This window comes from Podarcis muralis, chromosome 4, assembly GCF_964188315.1.
Source record: "Podarcis muralis chromosome 4, rPodMur119.hap1.1, whole genome shotgun sequence".
NCBI lineage: Eukaryota > Metazoa > Chordata > Lepidosauria > Squamata > Lacertidae > Podarcis > Podarcis muralis.
The window spans coordinates 67862153-67888826 of record NC_135658.1 but is presented as its reverse complement, the minus strand read 5'-3'; the positions used below and the strand labels follow the sequence as shown (position 1 = coordinate 67888826).

The 26674-nt window shown below is 42.7% G+C and overlaps 1 protein-coding gene across 2 annotated transcripts; it reads left to right on the top strand.

Annotated features, from left to right (window-relative positions):
* The first annotated feature begins 325 nt into the window (after positions 1-325).
* Positions 326-2769, top strand: TMSB4X (thymosin beta 4 X-linked). Of its 2 annotated transcripts, none has more exons than XM_028727692.2 (3): positions 326-485; positions 1780-1893; positions 2290-2769. In XM_028727692.2, the coding sequence occupies exons 2-3, from the start codon at positions 1794-1796 to the stop codon at positions 2322-2324; spliced, it is 135 nt and encodes a 44-aa protein (XP_028583525.1). In that variant the 5' UTR covers positions 326-485; positions 1780-1793; the 3' UTR covers positions 2325-2769. The 2 variants fall into 2 exon arrangements, with proteins under 2 accessions (XP_028583525.1, XP_077783630.1); XM_077927504.1 differs by having other exon boundaries at positions 373-496.
* The last annotated feature ends 23905 nt before the right edge of the window (positions 2770-26674 follow it).

The window sequence follows — 26674 nt, the reverse complement described above, 5'->3', positions numbered from 1 at the left end:
TGGCCCGCTGCCTGTATGGCGTGATCATTTCTCAAGTCAGCGGGTGCAAGGAAATTCTCCAAGGAAATGCAGCCTTTCATTATTTTATTATTATTTTTTAAAAAGAAAATTGCTCTTACTGGAAACGCCCGCATGCAAAATCGCCCCCCCCCCCTTTTGCGGGGAACAAGAATGTATACGAATCATAATTTACATGCGACTTTCTTCTTCTTTCCTCCCCCCCCACGCCCCCCCCCCCGGTGCGTGTGGGTTTAATCGCTGTCTTTTCCTTTTCCCTATGTAGCCCGGCTCTCTCCGAGGGCGAAGAAAAGAGGAAGCCGGGAACTTTAAGGGCGGCGAAAGAGTTAAGTTATTCAAGATGACATCACTGCGATTTGCATAGAATCGGGGTATAACTGGTCACGCAGGGGGAGCGCCCTTTTATACGACGGTCCAGAGCAGCTGCTGCAAAGAGCGGAATTGTACCTGAAGAGAGCGCATCACTGGTGAGGCTCTGGTTTTTCTTTCTTTCTTTTCCGGTGGTGGGGGTTATTTGCGGGGTATCTCAGCACCCCTTTTCCCGTCCGCATGTTGCCGTAGGCTTGGATTTTCGAGGCAGTTGAGATTTTGGTCTCCGCTTTGTTGAACGCAAACACACCCAGGGCTTCTTTCTGAATGCACCAGGCGGCGGTTTAAATGCGTGGAGAAACAAGCTTTATCGTTGCTATTATTATTTTGCTATCATTTTGAGCGAGGAGGTTCTGCCTGCCTCCTCACCCCTGGACCCTGATGTTTGCCGGAGGGGGAGAGAATGCCTTGCTGGACAGATCAAGGCACCTTGGTTCGGTTTCCGTGCCTGCTTGCTGCGCTTTCCTTGGAGGGGCGCGTTTTTGCGCGTGTGCGCGCTTCGAAACCTCCAGCCTCGGAGGCAGGGGGACTTGGGGCGTGATCGGAAAGGTGGAGAGGGGAAGATGCGGGCGGGGAGGGGGAGGCATCCTCGGACGACCGGCTGCTGCCGCCCCCCGCATGTTGAGCGACAAAAGAGAGCAGCTCTTTGTTTTCCCGGCGAGCAGCCGGCGCTGTGGATCTGGCGGCCCCGGGAAGGAGAAAGCGAGGGGGCGAGAGAGAGGCAGAGGAAGGGCGGTGGTTGGGGCTGCAGCTGCAGCGCGAGCTCTTTGTGCCGAGGGAAGAATGCAGGGCTCCCTCCAAATGTGCTGGGCAGACCAGACACTAAGATGGAAGAAAGTGATTAGCATAGTCTCGCTCGCTTCGCTTGGTGGCATTGTGTGCATACACGCAGGCGCTTTTTTCACCATCCTCATCCTTTGCTTGCTTTATTCTAAGTGCGGTTTTCTCTGCTGTGCTTTCCATATGCAATAAGGCTAGTGGGGAGATCTTAACTGGAGCAGATGCATCACCACCGCTAAACAATGAGTATTTTTTTCTTTTAAACGAATTAATTGATTTTCACCTGGAACAAATTGTTTCTTTTAAATTTTATTTTAAAGCCTTTCGATTATCTCTCCCTACCCCCCCCCCCCCGCGTGCTGTTTCATCTGAGGCTGAGCCTCCAGTGGTGCAATTTTAAATTTTTTAGGTAAAATGAGCTCATATAAGTATATAGAGACATGCCTTTTAAAGTAAGGGTGGGTTAGTAGTGTTGCACTTAAGAAGGAGGAGCTGAGATGGTTGGAGTGAATTCAAGCTGTTTTGAAAAGGGGTGGGGTTGGGGGGGGGAGAGGAAGGAAGGGTGGTGCAATCTCTAACCATCTCTTTCCCCTCTTTTGTGTGTGCGTGCAGATCAATCGGCAGATATGTCTGACAAACCAGATATGGCTGAAATCGAGAAATTCGACAAGTCTAAGTTGAAGAAGACGGAAACGCAAGAGAAAAACCCACTGCCTTCAAAAGAAAGTAAGTGGATCTTGGGAAATGAGAAGAGGGCGTGGGCCGCTGGAGACAAAGAGAAGGCAGGGCTGAGCCAGGCTCCTCCAGCTCTCCTCCTCCTCTCTTGCTGTATGGGGTTTCAGCGCCTTACAGGATGCTGTGCAATTTATGTACAAATGGAAGCATTAAATATAGTACACAAAATAAAGGTATTTTCTGAAAATAAGGGGACTTTTAAGCACAGTATGCATCAAATGCAATATATTGAAAGAGAATATAGATTTATTCAACAGTGTCTAATTTTGATGAATTTTAAATGAATAGGTTTTTTAAAATAATATTGCGATTCCTATTTAACTGCATTTCAAATGCATAATCCTTTTTTCTTATTCTTTCTTTTCTCCTTCTTTCCCCCTTTTGCAGCAATTGAACAGGAGAAGCAAGCGGGTGAATCGTAATGAAACCGGCCCTTCCAAATTATGCACTGTACATTCCACAAGCATTGCCTTCTTATTTTACTTCTTTTAGCTGTTTTAACTTTGTAAGATGCAAAGAGGTTGGATAAAGTTTGAATGACTGTACTGCCCCTTTCACATCCAAAAAAAAAATTTAAAGAATAGAGAGAACTACTGATGCTGTGAACGAAGGCGCTGCCCTTTCCATCTGCCTGTCCAGCTTGGTCCTGGTGGCACGAAAGAGCTTGCATGTGTCTCGAGAGAAGATCCTGGGAAGGGACTACAGTAATCTAGTAACACCCGAATATACGCAAAGCTGTACCACGGTCCCGCAAGCTGTAAAATGCAGTTAACCGAGTGCCATTTTTTTTTTTTTGTTCAAATGATTTTAATTATTGGAATGCACAATTTTTTTAATATGCAAAAATAAAATGTTTTAAAATCTGGATTATACTGATCTGGTATATATATTTTTTTGAGAATTGTTATCAAAGGAGGAAGTATAAGTGCCTATACCAACATGAGATTATGTGACTTTATAGACTCCTGCATAAACATTTTTCCCCCTCCAGCTTTTGTCTGCCAAGAGCAGTCTGCATATTAGGATTCAACATTCATTGGGCAATCTGCAAAAATAACTTAAAATATCACATTTATTTCTAAGAGGTCTATGCAGGAACTATACAACCTGTATATTGTGCTTTTAAAATACATATATTTTAAAGTTTTGTTATAAAAGGCATTGGACTACCAAATTATATGGACAGTGTTTGGGCAATATATTTATTGCAACAGTTTACCCTTTCAACATTTTTTTAAAAATCATGTTCAGCAAAACCTGGCAGTTTTGGATGCCTGTGCATGGAGGGTTGTCTTTAGTGCATCACAGCAGCCTCCAGCTGGGGAATGATTTGAAGAAGACTTCTTTTCACCTTGCCATGTCATTGCTGCTGCTTTGGGTGGCAGGCTGCTCCAGACATAGTGTTAATTCCTTAAGGTGGCAACTTTCAAACTTGCTACATTTGGGGGTCTCCTGAGAGGAAGTCCTGGGTGTTGCGTGGTTCACGCCAGGTGGGTGTTGCTCAGCTGCATCTTGCTGTCCTGTACAAATTGATGAGGGTGCTCTAAAACACTGGTCTTCCAACTGGTGATCCAAGGTAGGTCACAACAGCAGCATCGCCACCATGCAAATATATGGCAAAATATTTAAGAAATGGGCCCCCAAGTGCATGTTTTCGGACCCATGTCCCGAGTCCAACAAGGTTGAAGATGCCTGCCATAGAATACCCCTTAACAATGTTGTGTGCATTGCAAAGGAGGAAAATGAGCAAGCCCCCTTTTTAGATAAGGTTGCCATTGATATCCAAGGTTCCTAGAACACAATTTGAAAACCATTTCCATAGCACCAATATTTTTGTCTTAAATGCTGTACTCCCATTCTAGGAATGGGGAACAAGGTTTCCAGACTCCCGCTGTCCCTATCACTGTCCATGCTTACTGAATTTGATGTCCAGCAACATCTAGAGGACCACAGGTTTGCCACTCCTGCACTGAGCAGTGCTTAGTATGTTGAGTGGTTGTGCTTTTCTTTGTTCTGTTCATAACCTCATTTAGATTCCACTCTTCCATGCAGCTTAGGGCAGTTTTACATATGGTTTTCAGCCATACTAGGAAGAAGCAATAGACCCATTTTTTCTCTGGAACATGCATGTGTGCGCGCACACAGTTTCATAGTCAATTAAAATACCACTATTCATGAAAACTTGACAATGGCTATTGTATTCAAGTGAAACTAGGCTTTATTGACTGCATATTGGAATTGCTGAGAGCTCCATTTTGTGCAATGCGTACCAGATTAGTTACCTGAAATCCTCTTCCAACAAAAGTTAAGATGCTCACTACCAGTAACGTACAGTTTTAAGATCATGCAAATATGATCTCGCCTTTCCAAGTTTGATGTATTTTAAGCAACTGATTGTTCATTAATCTTTCAACAATATCAATGGGTTCCCTCCATTCTCAAAAAGGTAAAACGTTTAAGCCACCCCACCTAAAGCCTGGTGGCTTATGTTTATTCCTTAATTTGTCTCTTCCTCTTTCGGGGTTTGGTTCAGTTTGAAAGTAATCTTGTTAAGCTTCTATTGCTGAGTGAAGCAGGAGGATAACATGGGGAGGTGGACAGTTAAGATGTGGGACTTGTAATTACAGACACACTCACTTGCTCATGGGTGTACCAGTTGCTTAACAGCCCAGACCTGCACAGAGCTAGGTGCATCTAGAACCATTCAAATCAATGGGCTTAAGTATGCCTAATTCTGCCTAACATTGCTCTGAAATGATGTCAAAAAGAATTCTCTTGGCAAATCCCTGGAGACATAACATTAAGCATATTGGCCAAAATCCCCCCCCCAAGAACTGTGAGATTCACAAGGGAGCTTTACAGTTGTTTTTCCTCACGGAGCAAGCCCCTTTGTGCATAGTAAATGCTTTTTTATTTGGAGGGGGCTTTCAAGTGGCAATTTATGATATGAGATGGAGTTGGGGAGAGCTGTTCAAAGACAAAAAATCCAAAATTTCAATGGGCCAAGACCATTTGCCTTTGCCTCAGGGCGTATGATATGTTGCTGTCTTACTGAGAAGTAAGTCTTAAGTGAAATCAGTGGAACATTGTTTCTGAATAAATACAGGGTTGGCCTGTTTACATCTCTCAGGATCCACAGCGTTGAAATACGAGTTCTAAGAGAGACAACTCCTAATGAAAGAACATTAAAAAGAATTTGACGACAAAATGAAAGCGATCGACAAATAGGCTGCTAGAGAGCCCTGCTTGCTTCCTCTTGAACTGTGGACAAGCCACAGGAAATTGTTCTGCTGAGACTCTTAAAATACCAATTGAGAGACACCACCCTGCTAGCGATCTTAATCAGAAAGCAACAGGATGCAGAGCGTGATGACTAAAACCCAAAGTGTGGAGGCAACGCAGCATATGCTCAACTGAAAAGCATTGAATCTGTGTATGAGGCTGTGGCAGTTTGGCACTAAGTGAGGTCGTGCCCTCCTAACCCAAGCAGCACATTAAGCAATAGTATCTTTTCACATTGTGCACTGGGAGTTTGCAAGTAGGGTGTTGGGCGCTTTACTTGGTTCCCTATGTGACAGGGCGGGGGAGGGTATTTTAAAACCCGGTTTTGGTCCAAAGGCAGTGCTGTGTTTAGGGTGTGAGGCAGTATAAATGCCAGCTTTCATTCATGACATTATGAACTTGACTTACAAGCAATGATATGACTTAGTGTGTGACGTGCACCACTTTTTACACACACATGCATACACGTTCTTGCCATCTTGGAATATAGTCTAGTTTGAGTGGCACTGACTGACCAAGGTTACCCAGAGGAGAAGCTTGAAGCAGCCTGCCCTGCTCATACCTTCATACCCAACACACAATTCACACACACAGTGGCCCTCAGCATACACTGAGGTGTACAAGTGAGGATATTTTTGGGGAATGGAAATGGGAAAGAGTGCTTTATAGAATGAAGACCTTGTGGTTGCATGTTTGTTACAAGAAGAAAAGATAGCGGATGTTAGTCAACTAAGTTTTACTCATGAGTAGACTCATTGAAATTAGTGAATCTTAGCCACTGCCTACTCCGAGTAAAACTTAGTTGGATACCACCTGATATATTAATAAATGGCTAGCTACAGTGCCATAATATGAACTTTGAGCTGTATGTGCAGGCCTTGTATTCATTTCTCTTAGCTATGCATCAATGTAACCTCTTTAAACAATGTCTAGCCAAGTTGCATTCTGACCACCCAAATGGATTTAAAAGCAGTGTTCTCAGCGCTGCATTTGGATGGTGCAGCAACAAGCAAGAGTAACTTTGTGAATGAGGGACATTGCTTTGATTGGTCTGTTTATTGGCCTGGACTATTCATATTTGTGAAACTTTTACGCAGATTTATCATTCCCATTTGGAGATGGACCAGCTGTTTTGGACATGGCTTTCCAATGGCTTTGGGTTTTTTGTGTATGTCTGTGTGTTCCTACAATTGAGTATATCATCTATCTGCTATGTTGCACAGGGAGGAAATATCTTCAATAGGGTACTCAGAATGAAAGGCACCATTTCCTTAGTTGCATATAAATAGAGAACTTTTCTAATGGAGCATATGGCAAGGTATCTCCCTCCCATGCTCTTCACTAGCCTAATCTCAGCACAGGTAGATCAGGTTTTTATTATGCCCAAGATACATCTTCATATCTACCAGAAAAGTAGCTCTCCTTTTTGGCTTGATATGCGTTTGGTGGAACGCTCTGTCGCAAGAGACAAGGGCCCTGCAGGACTTGACATCTTTTCGCAGGGCCTGTAAGACAGAGCTGTTCCACCAGGCCTTTGGTCAGGGCGCAGCCTGACTCCCTCCTTTGGCAATCTTTACAAAACTTTAGTTTATGGTTGCCATCAATTTGTATTTTAATTAATTTTTATAATGTCTTTATAATGTTGCACTGTTTTAGTGTTGTTAGCCGCCCTGAGCCCGGCTTCGGCTGGGGAGGGCGGGATATAAATAAAATTTATTATTATTATTATTATTATTATTATTATTATTATTATTAATATGAAATGTTAGCTACTGGGAGTACTCGTGATCGCCAAAGAAAGAAGAAATGTTAGCTGTGGTTTTTACATTTATGCAGCGCTGCTGATTTCTGTATGCATCCTGCACACGTATTGTATGAAACAAACTCTTGCCGTTTCAGTCATTAATTCTCTTGCCAGAATGATTCAAATGCACTTCCCCTTACTTAATGCATTTTGACTTCAAAATTATTATTATTCTGCAAAGAGGAATGTGTGGCATAATGCAACTTCCTTAGAAACCCTTACTTCCTTAGCAACTGTGCAGATATGAAAAGCAAAGGTGAGTTTTTGTCTACGTTAGTTGATTGCTATTACGCTGCCTCAAACAGACAGATCATTTCTAGGGAGCTAAAGAATGGGGAGAGATGTGCTAGGTCAAGCAATCCATTATAATGAATGCATATCATCCTAGCAGTGCTAAACTAAACAAAAAATGAATTTGTTTTAGCCATTCATGGCCAAGGATGAGAATCCTTTTGCACATAGATCTCTCTGGCTAAGATCCTTACAAATGGATACTTTGATGCTTGGAGACAGATGACAGAATCTCAATCTGCTCTGAGATGCATTTCCAGGTTTAACCCTCCATTATGATGTGAGTAGACAATCCTAGATTGGTCATTTGCATGATAGTGATATTGCTCACCACTCATAAAAGGGCATAATACTCTTTCTTTGTAGATCTGTTCTGCCAATCCACATAGAATTGCAGAGTTGGATGGGACCCTGAGGATCATCTAGTACAACCCCCTGAAATGCAGGAATTTGCAGTTATTCCATACGGGGATCGAACCTGCAACCTTTGCGTTATCAGCACCATGTTCTACCCAGCTGAGTTCAATTGTTTCATCATTTGTGAAAAGAACAGCAACAAAAATTTCTGTAGTATCTATATTGTATTGGGCACCACACAAGTGGAAACACGATGCATCCATGGAGAGCAGGGGTAGACAACATGGTGCCCTCCAGATGTTTTAGACTACTGTTTCCATCAGCTGCAGCTTGCATGACCATTGGTCAGGGATTATGGGAGTTTAGATCCAAAAGATCTGGAGGGCACCATGTTGGCTACCCTTGCTGTAGGGGGCTACACCTGCTCCATGTGTGCAATGTTTGTACAGTGTACAAAACACACCCGCAGGACTAGAGACTATTCTGCTGCTTATAAACTGGTTCTGCTTGTGAAATGACACCTATTGTCAACCATGTGTCTGTTCTTTAATCTTTATAATTTGTGACAAGCAAAACAAAAACGTCAGTTCTGTTTTCCTTTCTAACGAAGGAAGGAGTCACATTTTATCAAAGACTTGCTATAAATAAAATTTTACTCAACGGCTAAACCCAAATAATAAATTACCCCCTCCTCACCAGCCCACAGAGCAAATTCTTGTTGAGTATCAGAAATGTCCTTGAGCATATGGGATCTGTGTTGACATTGGAGAAATGTTTACTTTTGTTTCCGTCCCAAAATGGGATTCTTGCGGAGTTGGCTAAATAACACAAAAATGAAATGTAAATATTTCTCTAGCTAAAAGCAGCATGCTTTGGGTGCTCTTTGTGGGAACAGGTCAGATTATAAACTGTTCTTGGGGAATCAGCCTTGGTTGCCAAAGCTTTCATAAGAACTGCTAGAATGTGATGTACTGAAAGTGAATTGCATTTACTCCGCTATTGAAAAAAGGCACTTTTCTCCCAACCCGAAGCAGATGGCAGATGTGTAACCTGTACAATACTTCATAACCACCCTTATATATACAAAGTTATTGTTGTTAAAGTCTCTAGAAGGTGTGGGGTTTTCTCATTATGGGAACTGAAGAAACCTGCTGCTTTCTCATTTTGTATTCACAACCAGCAATGCAAACCAAGGACTGATTCCTATGACTAATTAGCCAGTGAGAATATTTGTGGCAATGTTTTCACTTCCTTCCTTCTTCCTTCTTCCTTCTTTCTTTTTGCTTCACACTTTACAACCCACTGCCTGGTGCCTCTTTAGCAGAATCATTGAGCCGCTGAAAAACTTGTACTTCTGACAGAGCAATCACACAATCATCTGGTTGGGTGCAAGGTGTAACATTGTGGCTCCTTCTCTGCTTGATTGTGAACATCAACCTGCAAACTCTCTTGCACGCCACCACAAGCCACACTGAACACCATCCAGAAAATGTCAGTCTTGACCAAGTCCAATACAAATCAACAGCGATGTTGGCTTGCCACAATGAAGCTACTCGTGCCATTACTTCCCAGGCAATTTAGGGCTCTTTCATATGCTACAAGTAGCAGATCTACGAGGCAACATTCCAAATCTCGTGGCTACATGTCAAGGTAGACTAATGCATGGAATTATGGTTTGGTTTGCAACAGCCAACTGTTGTCACTTCACTATGGCAGGAAGTGGGAGAAGGAAATGTGAAGCAATTTGCATCTTCTTGGGGATTGCTGAAGATGACAACAGAGAGATTTTTTGGTGCTGTGTGGAGAGAATTCACAAAGGAAAAGAACCCCTTCTTGGGAGGGGGGTTACCCAAAGCTATTTGGAGATAGTAGGATAAAGACACACAAAAAGCAATATGATTTCCCCAAATTCATATGAAGTTCGTGGCTAGAGAATGTAACTTTCAAAAGGATTAGCTATCTCTGCAGAGCATAAGCTCATGGGAAGCCACTAGCAATAATAGCCGGCAGTTATTCCATATACACCAATCTTTTTAGAACAAGGCTTATATGATTAAAACCATTTACAGAACTAGACACCCCCCCCAAAAAAACCCTTCAGAATCATTCTTTCCCTCCTCTCCTTTTGGTCAAGGTGTCTTTGCAATGAATGTGTAACATGATAGCAATCGCACAACAAAAGCTTTGCACTGCAACAGTTTCAGACCACATCCTGGAGCTTGACCAAGATGCTGAATTTGGCTGCACTCAGAACTTTAAACATGCACCTTCTGTACTTCTTTGTACTAAGGTTGGACACCCTTTTGAAGGAGGCTGCTGCATGTTGTTTCATTTACACAGAGTAACGTGGGAATGACAAAGAAGGTGAGCTTTGTGCCAGTAAATCCTGACTTCAAGCCTCAGCCATGAAACCATTTAAGCGACCTTCTGCAAGCCACTGTCTCTAAACATTCATCCCCTCCATGGAGTTTCTTTCTCTGGTTGCTGCTGTTAAATATGATTATGCCATTTCTGACCTTTTCAGTTACTTTTAGATTACTTTTAGTGCAGTTTTGTCTGTAATTTTTATTAGCCATCTTGATTATTTGAAAGATAGCAGTACTGATCAAACAAACAAACAAACAAACAAACAAACAAACAATACTGACCTACATTGTATGTTAAAGAGACAATTCCGCCTGTTCTTGAGTGTGAACATGTTCATGAGTGTGCAATCTATTTTCATCAGGGCATTTTTGTCAGGAGTCCAGCAACATCTGCAGGGCACCTCATTGGCTACCCTTGGTTTATATGTCTCTGTATGTTTCAGAGAAAAAACTCCGATTTGCCAGTGGGTGGGTGGGTGTGCAGGCCCAGTCCACTATGTGTGCTCTCCCCTGTTGGATGAACAAAAACACTCACCATCTGTTCTTGCATTCTGTCAAAACCAATGTGACCTCTGAGTGCTTATGCTGAAGATCAAAATGCTAGCCTGACAGGTTGCAACTGCAATAGTTGAAACATCTACCCATCTTTTAAAAGAGGTGAAGTGTCTCTCTGTGTTGCAAATTTCACAAAAACTGCTACACACCCACACCTTATACAGTACAGTACAGACTTTGTAGGGACATTTTGAAGCAGATTCAGAAACAGTTTTCAGAGGCTGAACAGTATGGATCTTCTCTGTTTTGCTGTCAGTTTACAAAAAAACAAGCTGGACCATTCCCTGCTTGCTCACTTGCACAAACATTTCTGAGGCAGTTATTTCCAGTCAGAACAACGCCCATTTGCATCCTTGTAAAAATTGCACTGTCTTTCCTTTCTGTTTCATACAGAACAACGCCATAAAATTAAGGAAGTAAACTGGCTGTATAGGTCAGCCATTACAATATAATTACCTGTTCTGAAATTGTGTCTACAAGGCTGTAGAAAACCAGTGCATTATCTGGAGTGCAGGGGTAATGTGCTCCTCAAGGCCAACCCCTCTATCAAGCTTCTTTATTCATATTCACCATAAAAAACTCAAATAATATCCCTTGACAGGCTGAAGCTTTCTGCAAGTCACCAGACAGATCTTTTTGCAGGAAGCACCCAGATATGCATTGCCCAGCAGTTTTTCATAGCAACTGAGTGGGAACTAGGAAGTGAAGCGTATTCCCTGTATGTCCTGGTATAACACCTGCAGCAGAATATGTTCCCCAGGGTGGGATGAGGGAGGGCCTTTTGAGGGCTGCTGAATATGTGATCATACTGATCCCTACCATTTTTCTGCAAGGGCAGGGACAATACACAATCAGCAAAGCCGCTAGCCTAAGATCTACCCTGTGCACACTGTATTTACAGCACAATAAGGCACAGGATTGGAGAAGATCAGTCTACATCCCAATCCCAAAGAAGGGCAGTGCCAAAGAATGCTCCAACTACCACACAATTGCACTCATTTCACACGCTAGCAAGGTTATGCTTAAAATTCTACAAGGAAGGCTCAAGCAGTATGTGGACCGAGAACTCCCAGAAGTGCAAGCTGGATTTCGAAGAGGAAGAGGAACCAGAGACCAAATTGCAAACATGCGCTGGATTATGGAGAAAGCTAGAGAGTTCCAGAAAGACATCTACTTCTGCTTCATTGACTATGCAAAATCCTTTGACTGTGTCGACCACAGAAAGCTATGGCAAGTTCTTAAAGAAATGGGAGTGCCTGATCACCACATCTGTCTCCTGAAAAATCTCTATGTGGGACAAGAAGCTACAGTTAGAACTGGATATGGAACAACTGATTGGTTCAAAATTGGGAAAGGAGTACGACAAGGCTGTATATTGCCTCCCTGCTTATTTAACTTATATGCAGAATATAAGTTAACTTATATGCAGAGAGCCAGTGTGGTGTAGTGGTTAAGAGCGGTGGACTTGTAATCTGGTGAACCGGGTTCGATTCCCCACTCCTCCACATGCAGCTGCTGGGTGACCTTGGGCCAGTCACACTTCTTTGAAGTCTCTCAGCCCCACTCACCTCACAGAGTGTTTGTTGTGGGGGAGGAAGGGAAAGGAGAATGTTAGCCGCTTTGAGACTCCTGAAGGGGAGTGAAAGGTGGGATATCAAATCCAAACTCTTCTTCTGTCTCCCTGCTTATTTAACTTATATGCAGAATTCATCATGCGAAAGGCTGGGCTGGATGAATCCCTAACCAGAAATAAGATTGCCGGAAGAAATATCAACAACCTCAGATATGCAGATGACACAACCTTGATGGCAGAAAGTGAGGAGGAATTAAAGAACCTTTTAATGAGGGTGAAAGAGGAGAGAGCAAAATATGGTTTGAAGCTCAACATCAAAAAAACGAAGATCATGGCCACTGGGCCCATCACCTCCTGGCAAATAGAAGGGGAAGAAATGGAGGCAGTGAGAGATTTTACTTGGGCTCCATGATCACTGCAGATGGTGACAGCAGTCATGAAATTAAAAGATGCCTGCTTCTTGGGAGGAAAGCAATGACAAACCTAGACAGCATCTTAAAAAGCAGAGACATCACCTTGCCAACAAAGGTCTGTATAGTTAAAGCTATGGTTTTCTCAGTAGTGATGAAGTGAGAGCTGGACCATAAAGAAGGCTGATCACCGAAGAATTGATGCTTTTGAATTATGGTGCTGGAGGAGACTCTTGAGAGTCCCATGGACTGCAAGAAGATCAAACCTCTCCATTCTTAAAGAAATCAGCCCTGAGTGCCCACTGGAAGGACAGATCCTGAAGCTGAGGTTCCAATACTTTGGCCACCTCATGAGAAGAGAAGACTCCCTGGAAAAGACCCTGATGTTGGGAAAGATGGAGGGCACAAGGAGAAGGGGACGACAGAGGATGAGATGGTTGGACAGTGTTCTGGAAGCTACCAGCATGAGTTTGACCAAACTGCGGGAGGCAGTGGAAGACAGGAGTGCCTGGCGTGCTCTGGTCCATGGGGTCACGAAGAGTCGGACATGACTAAACGACTAAACAACAACAACAAGGCATAGGAAGCTACTTTATACTGAGTCAGGCCATTGATCCAGCTACCTCAGTATATGCTGCACTGATTGGCAGCATCTGTCTAGGGTTTCTGACAGAGGGCATTCCTAGCCCCTTACCTGGAGGTGTTTGGGACTGAACCTGTGACCTTCTGCATTCAAAGCAGATGTGTTTGCCCCTGAGCTATGGCTCTCCCCAGGATCCTGGGATGCCAGTATGCAGAAATCGCACTTGGCAAGAGAAAGGGAACATTCCTGCCTATTAGTAGGGCTGGGCCTTGCTAATGGCTACTACTTAATGGATACTAGTCTTGTTGGCTTCCAGGATCAGAGGCACTACGCATCTGGATTCCAGTGCCAGGGGATCATGAGTGTTTTTGCACTCATGTCCTGGCTTTGAAACTGGGCATGGGCACAAAAAGATCAGAACCCTGGACTTAATAAGCCTTTAGTTTAATCCAGCATATCTTTTTAGGTTCAGATAAGTGTAAATGGGGCGGGGGGACAGCAAATCCTCATACAAAAGATCAAATCATTTCTCTACATTTTGATACAATTAAAGTATGTGCTCCAACTCATGACTGCTGAAAGCAGCTGATCCTGGCTAGGGTTCAAGACAGAGTCATTGCCTTTATAAGAGTGCGTTTCTTTTCAATCCCTGTCCAGAGAAAAAAGTTTTCCATTTGCCCTGGGGGTAAAAGTGACCAATCCGTGGTTACTGTACAGTTTAACCGTACAGTTTCTCTCTCACTTCCTTATGAGATGGGAAGTGCAATGAAGCTTTTCTAAGGTCATCTTTCTACTCAGTAGGCAGCTTTGTGTCTGAGAGCACAGAGGTTTTAAGGGGTTCATAAAACAAGAAATTGTCCTCTTCCTAAGCTTTGGCTGCTCCCTCAAACTCTGGCCCATTTCTCACATCACAGTAAGCAAAATTATATAACCTTGGTGCCAAGGCTTATTCTTTGGCTACATCTCATGGTTACCGGTGAGGGAACATAACCGTGGGCCAGGTTCGGAAGACATGCAGAGCAGAAAGGAGGAAAGCAGCTGCAGGTGCGGGCTCCTTACCTGCATGTTCTAGTGGTCATGGTAAGCTATAGTTTGGCATACTGTGACTTGTGAACCAGTTCTGTATCCTGCATCAGGGTTCCTATGAACTGCAAAGTGTGAGCTATCAACCAAAAGCTGGCAATGTCATATAACCCCCTCATGAACTGATCAGGATTAATGTTCAATGAGAAGGCAATGCCGTATAATGTCCACACATTCTTTTTTAAATACATCAACATGAATGCTCAATAAACAACCAGTCTGGAAAGTCCCCAATGCTGTCTGGGTTGAGGCCCATCTGTTTTGATGCACAGTGGACAACAAATCTGGTATATTTTTAGACAGAAGGAAGTAACTATTTTGTGCCTTCCAAAGGGTCAAATATATTGCAGGCTTGTTGCCTTACAACTGCATTTGTGTGTGTGTGTGTGTGTGTGTGTGTGTGCATATACACATGAACACACACACATCCGGCTGTGCTCTGGCCTACTCCCATTCAAAGTTTAAGCAACTTCTTACCCAATGTAAACCTCTCCTTTTTGGGCCGGCATTCAAGAGTCTGGGTTAAGCAGCTGTGGAAGAACATGGAAATCGACATGTTGTTATTATTGTGTGTGTCCTGTTTTATTTGTAATCCCTGCAGCCAACTTGTTTCAAGAGAGGTGGGGGCGACTAGAAATTAAATAAACAAGAGGAGAGTAATGCAATGATGTGCATTTTTTAAAAAATGCGTATTGAACAGCCTGCTCTATGTTCTGCTCAAAATGTTGGGGACTGATGTCTACACATTACAAATGTCCAGATGGGGAGCCATGTTAGTTTCTAGCAGCAAAAACAACAAAGGGTTTTGAGGCACCTTAAAGACATCAAAAAAGGGAATAATGTAATTATGGTGTAAGCTTGTATGGACTTTGTCGGAGTCATGAAGTGAAATTTCAGCGAAGTAGGAGCAGAGCAACTGATGTGGATCTTATCTTTGTATTGTAGGCTAGTGTCATGGACTGGCTGGATGCAGAGGAATGGTGGGAGGAACCAGCTGGGGAACCTGCAAGAGAAGAAGGCAATTGGTAGTGGGATGATGATGAGTGTTCAGAGGGAGAAGAGGGAGCAGACTGGGAGGAGGGGCTGTCAGAAGCTGGGAATAGTGAGCAGGGCGAGTCTGGCAAAGAGAAGTCCAGAATTAGAGGCAGAAGCTGAAGTAGGAGAGGAGGGAAGCCAAGAGGCAGAGATGAACTCAGCTGATGAAGAGGCACAGATGTCTCCCCTTCCTGCTGTGAAAAGCTCCTATCCCTCCTCATCTTCCAGAACCAGGAGAGGCATGAAAAGGGTGGAGGAGAAGTTAGCTTCACACAGGCATAGTCTCAGATAGCTTGGGACGAACTGTTGAGAGGAGGGGACTTAGACAGCTGAGGGGATGTGTCATTAGGCCTGCCACTCCTGTGCAGATATTTGCTAATAACTCCAACTTGCTGAGTGTGATTTACCACTGGCTCGCTCCTGTCAACTAGTTTCTTCAGGTGATCACACCCCTCTCTATCCTCCATCCAGACAAGAAAGTGGTGCTATTAGAGTTCAAGGACATGTTCCAGCCAGGCCAAAACACTCAGGGCATAAATAGGGCCAGTGAAGGTTGTGGCCTGTAGAGACAGTGAGGACAGTTCTGAGGGCAAGATAGGGAGGCCCAGAGGACTGCACTGCTAAGATTCCCCATTCCTGCATTATAGTAACACATACTCCCTCTCCACCTGGATTTACAGGGCTCAATGTATCCAAACATTCTTGGTCAATCAGATGTTCACAAATCCAAGGTCAACATGAGCAACTGGCTTTCTTGGACAGCTGCAGGGACTCACTGCTGATGCCAGCCCACCTTATTTATTGATTTAGTCTATCTTCTGACCAGTGCCAGACAGCTACCCTTTTTCAATTCCCCACAGTGCCCCTGACCTAGCATTGTGCTGGGGTATTGTGGGAAAGGCAAAAGGGGGCTAAACCTAGTGACCTAGCACTGCTCAGAGAGCTGCTACCACAGCCAGGAAAGATTGACAAAGCCCCCAGACAGAGGAGGGAGCCCACCAGAGGCCCCTCTGCCCAGATCCAGGCCTGCATGAAGTATATATGGGCCTTTTTTCAGTGAGTTTGGAGAAGCAGAAAACCCAGTTCCCGATCCTGAGGAATTGAGGTGTAAATGCAAGGATCATGACCATGCTAGGGCTGCTGCCTTTGGCAGCAATAATATTCCCAGTGCTGTTATGTTGGGGGGGGGGGGGACGATGACAAAACCCAGCAATGAGTTATCAGGCGGTTTTGCATGTGCTGTTCTCTCAGCAAAACACTTCATTCCTCCCACATCAACTTCTTTCCAGATAAACAAGCTAAGAAGACAGAAGCTGATCCAGCTGAAAAGACTAGTCAGGTTTAAAACTCAAAACAAAAGAAAAATACAGCAGGTGAAATTTTAAATCAGGACTGGGCTTGGGGAGAAGGGAGCAAAGGTGTTATAATGAAAGGAGCATTGAAGGATAATTCTCCAAGATTAGGCCTGGCAAAATGGGAAGGAATTAACCCCATCACAATGGAGTTACCGTTTTCATCCATGGCCAGTCTTTTCCTCACACTTCCACTCAAAACCACCACCACCCTGTACTCTTCAGATGAAGGGCGGTATACAGATTTAATAAAACAACAACAACAACAACAAACAACAACAACATACTTTGGAGCTAGAGACGGCTATTTCTCTTTCTAATGTTTGTCCTTCCTAATAGTACTGCCACATATATATCTACTCAGCAGTAAATCCCACTAATTTCTCAGGCAGGTGTGTAGAGGGTTGCAACCTAAGTGTGCACAAACAGAGCAGGAGAGCTTCAACAGCACCTTTGGCTTTATGTGTGAAAAATGCCCTTAGGATGCAATCCTATACATGCTTACCTGGGAGTAGGCTCAACTGAATTCAGTAGGATTTCCTTCTGAGGACACATGCATAGGATTGCCCTGTTATCATCTCTTTGGATCAAGAACAGTGGTTTTGCTTCCTTGCGCAGTGAATGTGCTTATTTCTGGAGGCAAAGGACATTCAGTGAGATTATTTACAGCGCAAGCCGTAACCACTGGCAACTTGTTCATGTTATAACTCCCGCCCACATCTCTGCAGATCAACACTGAGCGCTGAATCATTCCAGTTTTCCTTGTGTTACGCACAGAAGGAAAATGTGAATACAACGAGTCCTGTGGTACTTCAGAGCAGAGGGAGGATATTTCAGGCACACAGGCCAAATCTGGACCTCTGGGCTTCCCTCTCTGGCCCTCGGCACACTTTCAAGGCCAGTCCACCTTCCCAGGTCAACCCTGCATCTGCAGCCCAGTTCCATGTGATCCTTTTGCCTAGTGGGAATATATCATTGAACTGTGATCGTGTATCCTGCTTGCATGTAAACATGATTTTGGAATGTAGCGAATTGTATAAAAGTAAGACTGAGAGAGTCACGTTTACTGTCCCACTCACTTTTGCCCTTGCCCTTGCTCGTCATTGGCACAGTTCCTTACAAAGGCATGTGGTCCTCTGGTTGAAAAAGGCTCTTCACCTCCTGAAATATACTCGGAGTCGAGAGTGGATTTCATGCTCTTTATTCAGCTCATAGTGGCGAGGAGGAATGGAAGTTCCCCCAGAATGTCTGCCTTATATACATTATTTACACAATGGGCCCCACGTGATTGGCTAATTCCGGGATTCTCCTGTAGGCCAATCAGGTCGCGGATTCCCTTCCACCTGGAGCTGGATTGGGTGGCTCCTGTGGACCAATCAAACTGCTGCATTCTGGATCCTATTATTCTAGGACCAATCAGACTTCTGCCTTTTGGATCCTATTCAACTTAGTACATAACACCTCCACTTTAGAGGTTGGCAGTCATGGGTGTAGCCAAGGGAGGGCAGAGGGGGCAGTCCCCGTCAACACCACTCGTTTGAGAAGGGTTTGTACAGGAGAAATTTCCATAGATTCTAGCCACAGAGAACACACGCATGCGCGCGCGCACACACACACACACACACACAATTTCTCACATGAGTTTAGCTTTGATTCTTTTCTGTGTCGGTTTATTTTTTCTGATTAAATTCTGTTCTTTGTTCTCCTGAAAGATGAATAATTTATCAACTCCTGCAATGCCTTGCGCATATATATATATATATGCTGAAACTATCATTAAATTTAATCAGATCCCAAGGAATTGCCCTACTCAGGCGACATGTCTGCACGTTAATTTTGTTTCTCGTTGATGGTTTCTGCCTTATGGGAGGAATGCCTATATCCTTAACCTAGTAACAGACAGGTTTCCAGCAGTGCACTGTGTTTCTTCCACACTGCAAGGAAAAGTAGGCCATCTCCTCACATTTAGTATGCTCACTACATATTTTATCGGAGACAGACAAGAGGGATAACATCAGTTCTTTCTGCCTAAGCAGCATTTCTTCTGGCAAAGGTTGGCTGCACACAGCACTCTTTGATCAAGTGTATGTTCCCCTGTCTGAAAAGTCCCCAGTGTGGCTGATCAGACTGTGCAGGGAATTGTTAGCATTCAGTCTGAAGGCACATATGCAAGAACGGGCTCTTTTGCTCTGCTTAATCAGACCACTTCCTTGTTCTGTACTCACAGTCACTAACACCAGATGATTATCGCAATCGTTTTCTGCCTCACTGTATGAATGAAAAAAGAAAAGGAAGATTTCCCTTCTTTCCCTACTTTTCTTTTATCGTAGTAAAAGCTGGCTTATTAGGGATGTTAAGGAATAACTAATTTGCATCAAAGGATGTGGAGCATGTTCTTAGAAGGCTTGCTCTGCTCCAATCAATATGTGTAATTCCCTGTGGGATTCAAGAGAAGTTAGATCAACCCTTTAGGGTGAAATTATAACTGGTTGACCCCAGATGAGTCCTGTTAGTGTCAACTGAAATATGTTGATGAAGCAGGTTATGGATTGTGTGACACTGTGTGTATGTGTGTGCATATATGTTTGTTTATTTATATGAAGATGTATATGCAGTTCTTCTAGTGCTTACTCAGGACACCGAAGCAACTTTAAAATACAGGGGTACCTTGGGTTACATACGCTTCAGGTTACATACGCTTCAGGTTGCAGACTCCGCTAACCCAGAAATAGTGCCTCGGGTTAAGAACTTTGCTTCAGGACGAGAACAGAAATCGTGCTCTGGCGGCGCGGCGGCAGCAGGAGGCCCCATTAGCTAAAGTGGTGCTTCAGGTTAAGAACAGTTGCGGGTTAAGAACGGACCTCTGGAACGAATTAAGTACTTAACCTGAGGTACCACTGTACGATAATATTCCACACATTTAATATAATAATAAAAACTAGACACAGGCTGTTTTCCTATAGGCACCTGGCTGGTCTCTGTGAGAACAAGGATGGTGGACTAGATGGGCCTTTTTGTCTGATCCAGCAGGGCTGTCCCAATATTCTTAGCTGCAGCAGATTAAGACATTGGATGAAAGAGAGAAACCTATTGTAAGGGATTGGCTGGACAATGAGGAGTGGTGGGAGGTTGCAGCCAGAGATCGCCATAGGGAAGCCTCAGAAGATGAAGGCTCCAAGCTGGGGAAGTGGTGGTGGGACAATGAAGACAGATCAGAGGAAGAATGGGAAGATGCTGGACAAGCAACAGGCGAGAATGAGAGAGAGAGAGAGAGAGAGAGAGAGAGAGAGAGAGAGAGAGAGAGATGGAAAACACTGCAGACACAGACCCTCCAAGTGCCCCTACTTTCCAGGGGTGTCCCTGATTTAGCAATCCCATCCTGGTTTCTGATTTGATCTTGGAATGTCCCACTTTTCCTTAGGATATCCCTATTTTCATTGGACAAATGTTGGAGGGTATGGAGTTATCCAACCCCCGAGCCGTCTGAAGGCAATCCTGTATAGGGAAGTTTTTTAAAGTTTAATGTTTTTATATATGTTGGAAGCTGCCCAGAGTGGCTGGGACAACCCAGTAAGATGTGTGGGGTAGAAATAGTAAATTTATCATTATGGAATGGGACGTCCCTATTTTCATCAGAGAAATGTTGGGGGATATGCAGGTGTGGAACAGGCAGCTGAGGAGGAGGTGGGAACTGAAGCTGTGACAGATGCACAGGAGCCAGCAGGTTCAATCTATTGTGTTTAGCACTCCTTCCCCTTGATCTCCGGGGACTCAGAGGGTTTTGCCACAGAGCAAAGAGCTCTGTAGAAGGTTCTTCTAAGATAGGCTTGTGTAGAGCGCACTGGAGTAGTCCAGTCTTGGTGTAGCTAAGGGATATGTCATGACTTTATAACTCAATGAGCACCCTGCAGCTGTTTTCCCCCCATGTGTAGAATGGGGTGAAAGAAAGGCACATGCACTTTCTCGAACACACAGCGAACTGTGTGAAAGCCTTTGAGAATGTATCAGTAACATTAAGTTCAAAGGCATTCTAATGTACATGAGAGATTTAGGGCCACCTCTCATAAGCGATGTTGCTTCATGTTGGTTGCTATTCCCAAACCATTTGAAGCAAAAGCTGGGAACTAAGACACTGTTAAGATTCCTTGGTGCACATTTTACATCCTTTTCTGTGCTGCGGCATCTAATATGTTTAGACATCATTGGACCAGACATAGGATAGGTTTCCTTTTCATGTCACACAGAATTCTCATTGCTTCTGCCTTAAGAGGTGTGTGCAGTATTTACACAGGTGCAATATTTGCACAAACGTCTGAGACGATTATTTGATGATGACTCAAGTATAGTAGTGCTATGACTCCTTAGCAACTTTATCTTCTGAGAACCACCTGGAAAGGTGACTCGTTTATGAGTTCACTCAATTATTTTTCTCCCTTTGAAATATCTGCCAGTTTTGCCAAGACTAGACTATGAGCACACCATAATGTTTTTGATCGAGATAGGGGGGGGGGATACAAGATCTCTTGCCTAAAAATGTACTTTGCCATTAGCAATGCAGTTACATACTTGGCTTTCAGTCTACTTGCCCAAGAGCAATTATAGTTTGCATGGCTTGGGGAAGTTGTATACAGTGGTACCTCAGATTACAGACACTTCAGGTTACAGACACTTCAGGTTACAGACTCCGCTAACCCGGAAGTAGTGCTTCAGGTTAAGAACTTTGCTTCAGGATGAGAACAGAAATTGCACAGCGGCGGCATGGCAGCAGTAGGAGGCCCCATTAGCTAAAGTGGTGCTCAGATTAAGAACAGTTTCAGGTTAAGAACAGACTTCCGGAACGAATTAAGTTCTTAACCAGAGGTACCACAGTATTGGAAAACAATGTGTGTAGGTGCATAACAGTGACTCATTGGAGCCAAGCTGTGATGTGCTTAACTAAACAAGGCTTTATTTCGTGTATTATGTTTATAGGCAGTAAGACTTTTTGAGCTACTTCAATATTTGCTGGATTGTTTTAATGATACTTTAACTGTTGGGTTTTTTTTTAAATTGCTTTGTTTTCAGGGTGTGTGTGTTAATGTTGCAGTTGTAGATTGTATTTTAAATACAGGTTTTTTAATTTTTATATTATACATGATATGTATATGTATAAGTATATATCCAGTGCTTTTTTCTGGGGTGATGCAGGGATACACATACCCCTAAACATTTTGTGAATCTAAGTTTGGCCTTATTGAGGGGTAATATTTCAATATGAGTAGGAAAATGAGAGTACCTATAAACATTCTTTTAGAAAAAAAAGCACTGTATGTATGTATTTAATATATTTAAAAATAAAATAAAATAAATAATCAATCATAGACAGTCGTTATCCCATACTGATACATTGTAAGAAGTTCTGAGTTTCCCAGTTAGACAGAACAGCAGAGCATAAATAGTTGTTGTTGTTTAGTCGGTTAGTCGTGTCTGACTCTTCGTGACCCCATAGACCAGAGCACGCCAGGCATTACTGTCTTCCACTGCCTTCTCCAGTTTTGTCAAACTCATGTTGGTACTTTGAGAACACTGTCCAACCATCTCATCCTCTGTCGTCCCCTTTCCTTGTGCCCTCAATCTTTCTCAACATCAGGGTCTTTTCCAGGGAGTCTTCTCTTCTCATGAAGTGGCCAAAATATCGGAGCCTCAGCTTCAGGATCTGTCCTTCCAGTGAGCACTAAGGGCTGATTTTCTTTGGAATGGATAGGTTTGATCTTCTTGCAGTCCATGGGACTCCTAAGACTCTCAAGCATAAATAGTAGGTAACTAATTTATGATGAAAAAATGGAGTGGTAGAAAATGATGGTTAGTCATTACACCTTGTTCCACTGAATTGTAGTTGGTGCATACATAGGACTCCTTGGAGACGTTCCAAGGAATAAACCATTTGCTTGTGTTTGTGTATGTGTATTCTATAAAATATTGCCCACTTTTTGACAGAACAAACACTCTCCTTATGGATGGATTTACAAAGAGAGAATGCCTGTTAAATCTCTAAAATATATTGCTGTAAAAATATTGCTATACACTGTGCCATTCTTTTAAGAAGTGCTTGAACACAAGTACCTAACTGAATAGGGCATGGTTCTACGTAATTAGGGACATCTTGAACTCCTTTTGAGGATCACTTCTTGCAGACTCTGTTGGTGGTGTCACTCAGCTAAATCTGTGAATGGCAGGGAGGTAGAGGTGCTGTTTTTCTTATGCAGTTTGTGTTACAATAATTGTGTCCTAGGTATGTCTTGCTTTTGCACTATGGTGGCTTATGGTTGTATCTTAAATTAGAAATACATCACTCAGTTGTTTCAAATGTATGTAACGATCTTAGGGATCAGAACAGACACAGTAATAAATTGCTTGGCTGTTGTACTACGTAATGTTCCATGTGTCATGGATTATGGCTACTTGCACATGGGGTACAGATAGTCGCATCTTTCACAATAATAATGGTGTCTAGAAAATTTGTGAATTTCTTGGACTAGGTAAGGCTCAAACTAATAGGGAAGTGGAAGAATCTGGAATCTTTTTGGAATCTCTTGAGTGCTTCTGAAAATCACCACCTGACTCCACTAATATGCCTCAGATATATTGGTGACACATTAGCAGAGTGAAATTGTCATTTTTTTCAGGAAGTGATCTAAATTAGGTGACCCTGTATATTGAGGTGCCATGGTCACACCCATTTGGATCAATAATTTATCTATGAATTTAAAGTAGCTGTCTGTGAGGAGAAAAGTATCAAAGACTTGAAACCAGTCCTAAGTTTGTATCACTAAACCAGGACTTCATTTTAACTTAGCAAATACAAAACTCATATATTTTCAAAACCCAGTCAGGTGTTTTTTTCTTTTCTTGAATTCAAGCAGTAGTACCATATTCTGGGTGCTGTGAAAAGCCTGTAATAAAAATGTGGAATTTCTCCTGCTAGATGAGAAGGTTGTGGGGGATGGGTGGGGAGAAACTCCTATCCAGACATCCTGCCTTCACAGATTTTCTTTGTGATAAAACAAGATTTGCCTAGTGAGAAACAGTTTTAGGTTCGGGTAAAATACAGGATGTAGCATGTAGTGTGGGACAACATTTGTTTAGTTCATGGCTGAGAAATGACTAATGCAGCACATGGAAACTTGAAAAATTCTCCTGCTTAAGAAAACACGTGTGCTATTGTCCTCAGGGAAAATGGCTCTATTTCCAAACTTCCTAATGCAGGGAAGTCACAAGAGTTACCTCATGGCTGAATACAATTGAGCCCAACTGAAATAATACTGCACCTTAGGCTCATCTGCATGGGGATCTTTTCATCTCACCCATTCTGCGTCCTCCCTCCAGTTATAGTCGTAGTTATAGCCCTTGCAGTTTATAGAAAATTATAAAGTTAGTTAACTGCAAGTAGGCATCTGTAATTATGCCATACTGGAGGACTGCATGTAAGGATTATAATCTGGTATTTGTGACCTTTTTTTTTAGAGAGAGAAAGAGCAAATTTACCATGGAATGCGCTTTTCTTTGCATTTTTGTAGACAAGCAATCTTCTGGATGTTCCATCACTTAATGAGATTGCAGCTCAGGACATCCTAGAATTCCTCCCCCCCCCCCAAAAAAAGTGTGTTGGGTCAGGATGTGATAAATTGCAATCTCAGTTTAAACCTAAATATGCAGAAGATTGGCTAAGAGGATCAAATTACTGGGGAAAGTCAAATGATGGTGCAGTCACTACATCCAAAACGTAGCACGGAAACTCACCCTGTGTTTATTCTCAACATTTCCCTGGCCTGAACTATCAGAGTCTAGCCCTAGGTTCTTGATAACACCTGATGTCTCTGCTGACATATATTTTAAAGAGCCCTTAAGCCGGGGTTTATTACATTTCTGTTGAGAAGTTGTGCTAATAAAAATAATTAGCGCTTCCAATCTTCCTGGCAATGTAAACTCATTCAGGCATCCTGTGGTTTGACCCCTTGCCAAAATTTACTCTAACATTGCAGTGATTGTGTTTGGTTTAAATTTGTTCTGCATGGAGGTGCAAAACAACCTGAACTGTACCTTTCTAGCACACAATGTCTCACAGGCCAGGCCCAAGAAATTTCGCTGCCTGAAGTGGAGCAGCAAATGGCACAAATCCCCTCCCCCATTGCATAATGCTCAAGTCTTGTCAAGTTATTTTGACATCTTAGGCACCAGATCCCACAGACAACTCTTTCCCCTCCTTAGCACTAAAAATACAGTAATAATAAATTAAACAACTAACATCTTGCTGCCCTTTCATAACACCCCGAATCTGCTGCCTCAGGTGGCTGCCTCACTGTGCTTAATGGTATGACTGGCCATAGCTTCTAGCATCACTTAAGGAATATGGTCAACAAGGTGAACTCATTAGATTACCACCCCCATCCTCTTTTGTGGTGAATATGTGCTTCCTGCAGTCACACAATTACTGGATCTGCACTATATTCCTTGCTAGCTATATCCACTTTATACCACTTTTTGTGGCAGCTTCGTATAAATGAACATTTCCCAGAAGCTCTGGCATCTTTCGGCGAGGGGTGGGGAGGGATTCTTGCTTTTATTACAGTGGGTTCACGGGTCTTATTATCAGAGTGATCTTGAGTATTATTTACCTTGGCACTAGAATACCGCTTACTGTATACATGGAGAGGAACTGGAGGGCAACCATCTGTCAAATTGCTTCAAAATTCTACATGCTCAGCAGAAATTGTCAGTCAGTGGGATAAAATTGTCAGTCAGTGTGATGCAATGCCCTCATACTTTCCTCTTATCCATAAACAATACAGTCCTTTTGCTGTGAGTTTCGACTCCTTGTATCATCCATCATGGATGTGTCTAGTTATGTAGAACAATAGAAATGCTTAACTAACTGGTGGCTTTTCCAGTTTGCTGTTAGCAGCCAAAGTTGCTCTGGTTAGCAAATGGAGCCGCCTCCCTGGTGCCCTCAAAGTTTGGAGCAATGGGTAACAAAATGAGCATGTATCAGGTTCAAGCATCCCAAGTTCAATGTAAGCCTTCGTGTTTTATAACTCCTATTTAACATTTCTTTATTATCTAGCAGAACAGAAGGGAAAATCTTGCCACACCATCCCAATGCAGATATGTTTCCTTTTATTACATTCCTTCATAAGAATTTAAGATCGGTGTAAATATCAATGTAGCTTTTCCCATCTCATGGGACCTCTTACTTCCAGGTAACAATGTTCACTTCTAACTTGTTACATTTTTATGTTTCCTTTTAATATTTTGATGTTGTGTGTGTGTATCACTATTCTGACCCTAGAGTTCTTTCATTAAAGATGTTTACAAAATGGCGCATCTATTTTACAGGGAAACATATAATGATTCTACACGCCAATACATATAGAATTTATTTCACTGAATGTATTCTGTTCCATTGGAATGCTTTTGCAGGTTTTATAATGGCAGCAGCTTTATCTGTTTTTATAATTGAATATTGTATTGTTTTTTGTAACCCACCTTGGGATCTTATAAAATTATCATTATCCTACATTTGTTATACAGACAAAAAGGGATAAGAGTTTCTCTGTTTAGTTAGAAAAAACCTAAGGGTGCCGCTTTTCTTGCTAAACACAGGAAGTGGCTGTTTTCCCCAAAGACGGCACTTTTACATAGCTCTTGTTAGAAAAACAGAAAAGGAGTACAGTAAGTAGCTTGTCTGCTTCTCTTTTGTACTAGGCAAGGCCAAACATTATTTGACTACAAAGCAATTGCATTGGCTACTGAAAACAATGCCAAGTAATAATGGATGACAAATACTTCTTTCAAATTCAGTGATTCTTAGTTTATCTGAGCAATTTTTTTTAAAAAAAAGATTACTACTACAGACATGAAGTATTTCTCTCCCCTTAAACAGACAATTAGTACGGCTCTTTTCAATAATCAATCTGCCTATAGTTTAATATGACAAAGCCATGAATTGATCAACAGGACCCAGAAGAACATTAAAATGTGTGTTGATACTATGCATACAGTGATCATTCAGATCCAGTTAGGTGTGTTTGTGTGTAGAAGACCT

Excerpts from the sequence above, each read along its gene's own strand:
- TMSB4X (XM_028727692.2), top strand. The coding sequence starts at position 1,794 with ATGTCTGACAAACCAGATATGGCTGAAATCGAGAAATTCGACAAGTCT. Across the intron at positions 1,894-2,289 it reads CCCACTGCCTTCAAAAGAAA|CAATTGAACAGGAGAAGCAA; the intron begins GTAAGTGGATCT and ends CCCCTTTTGCAG.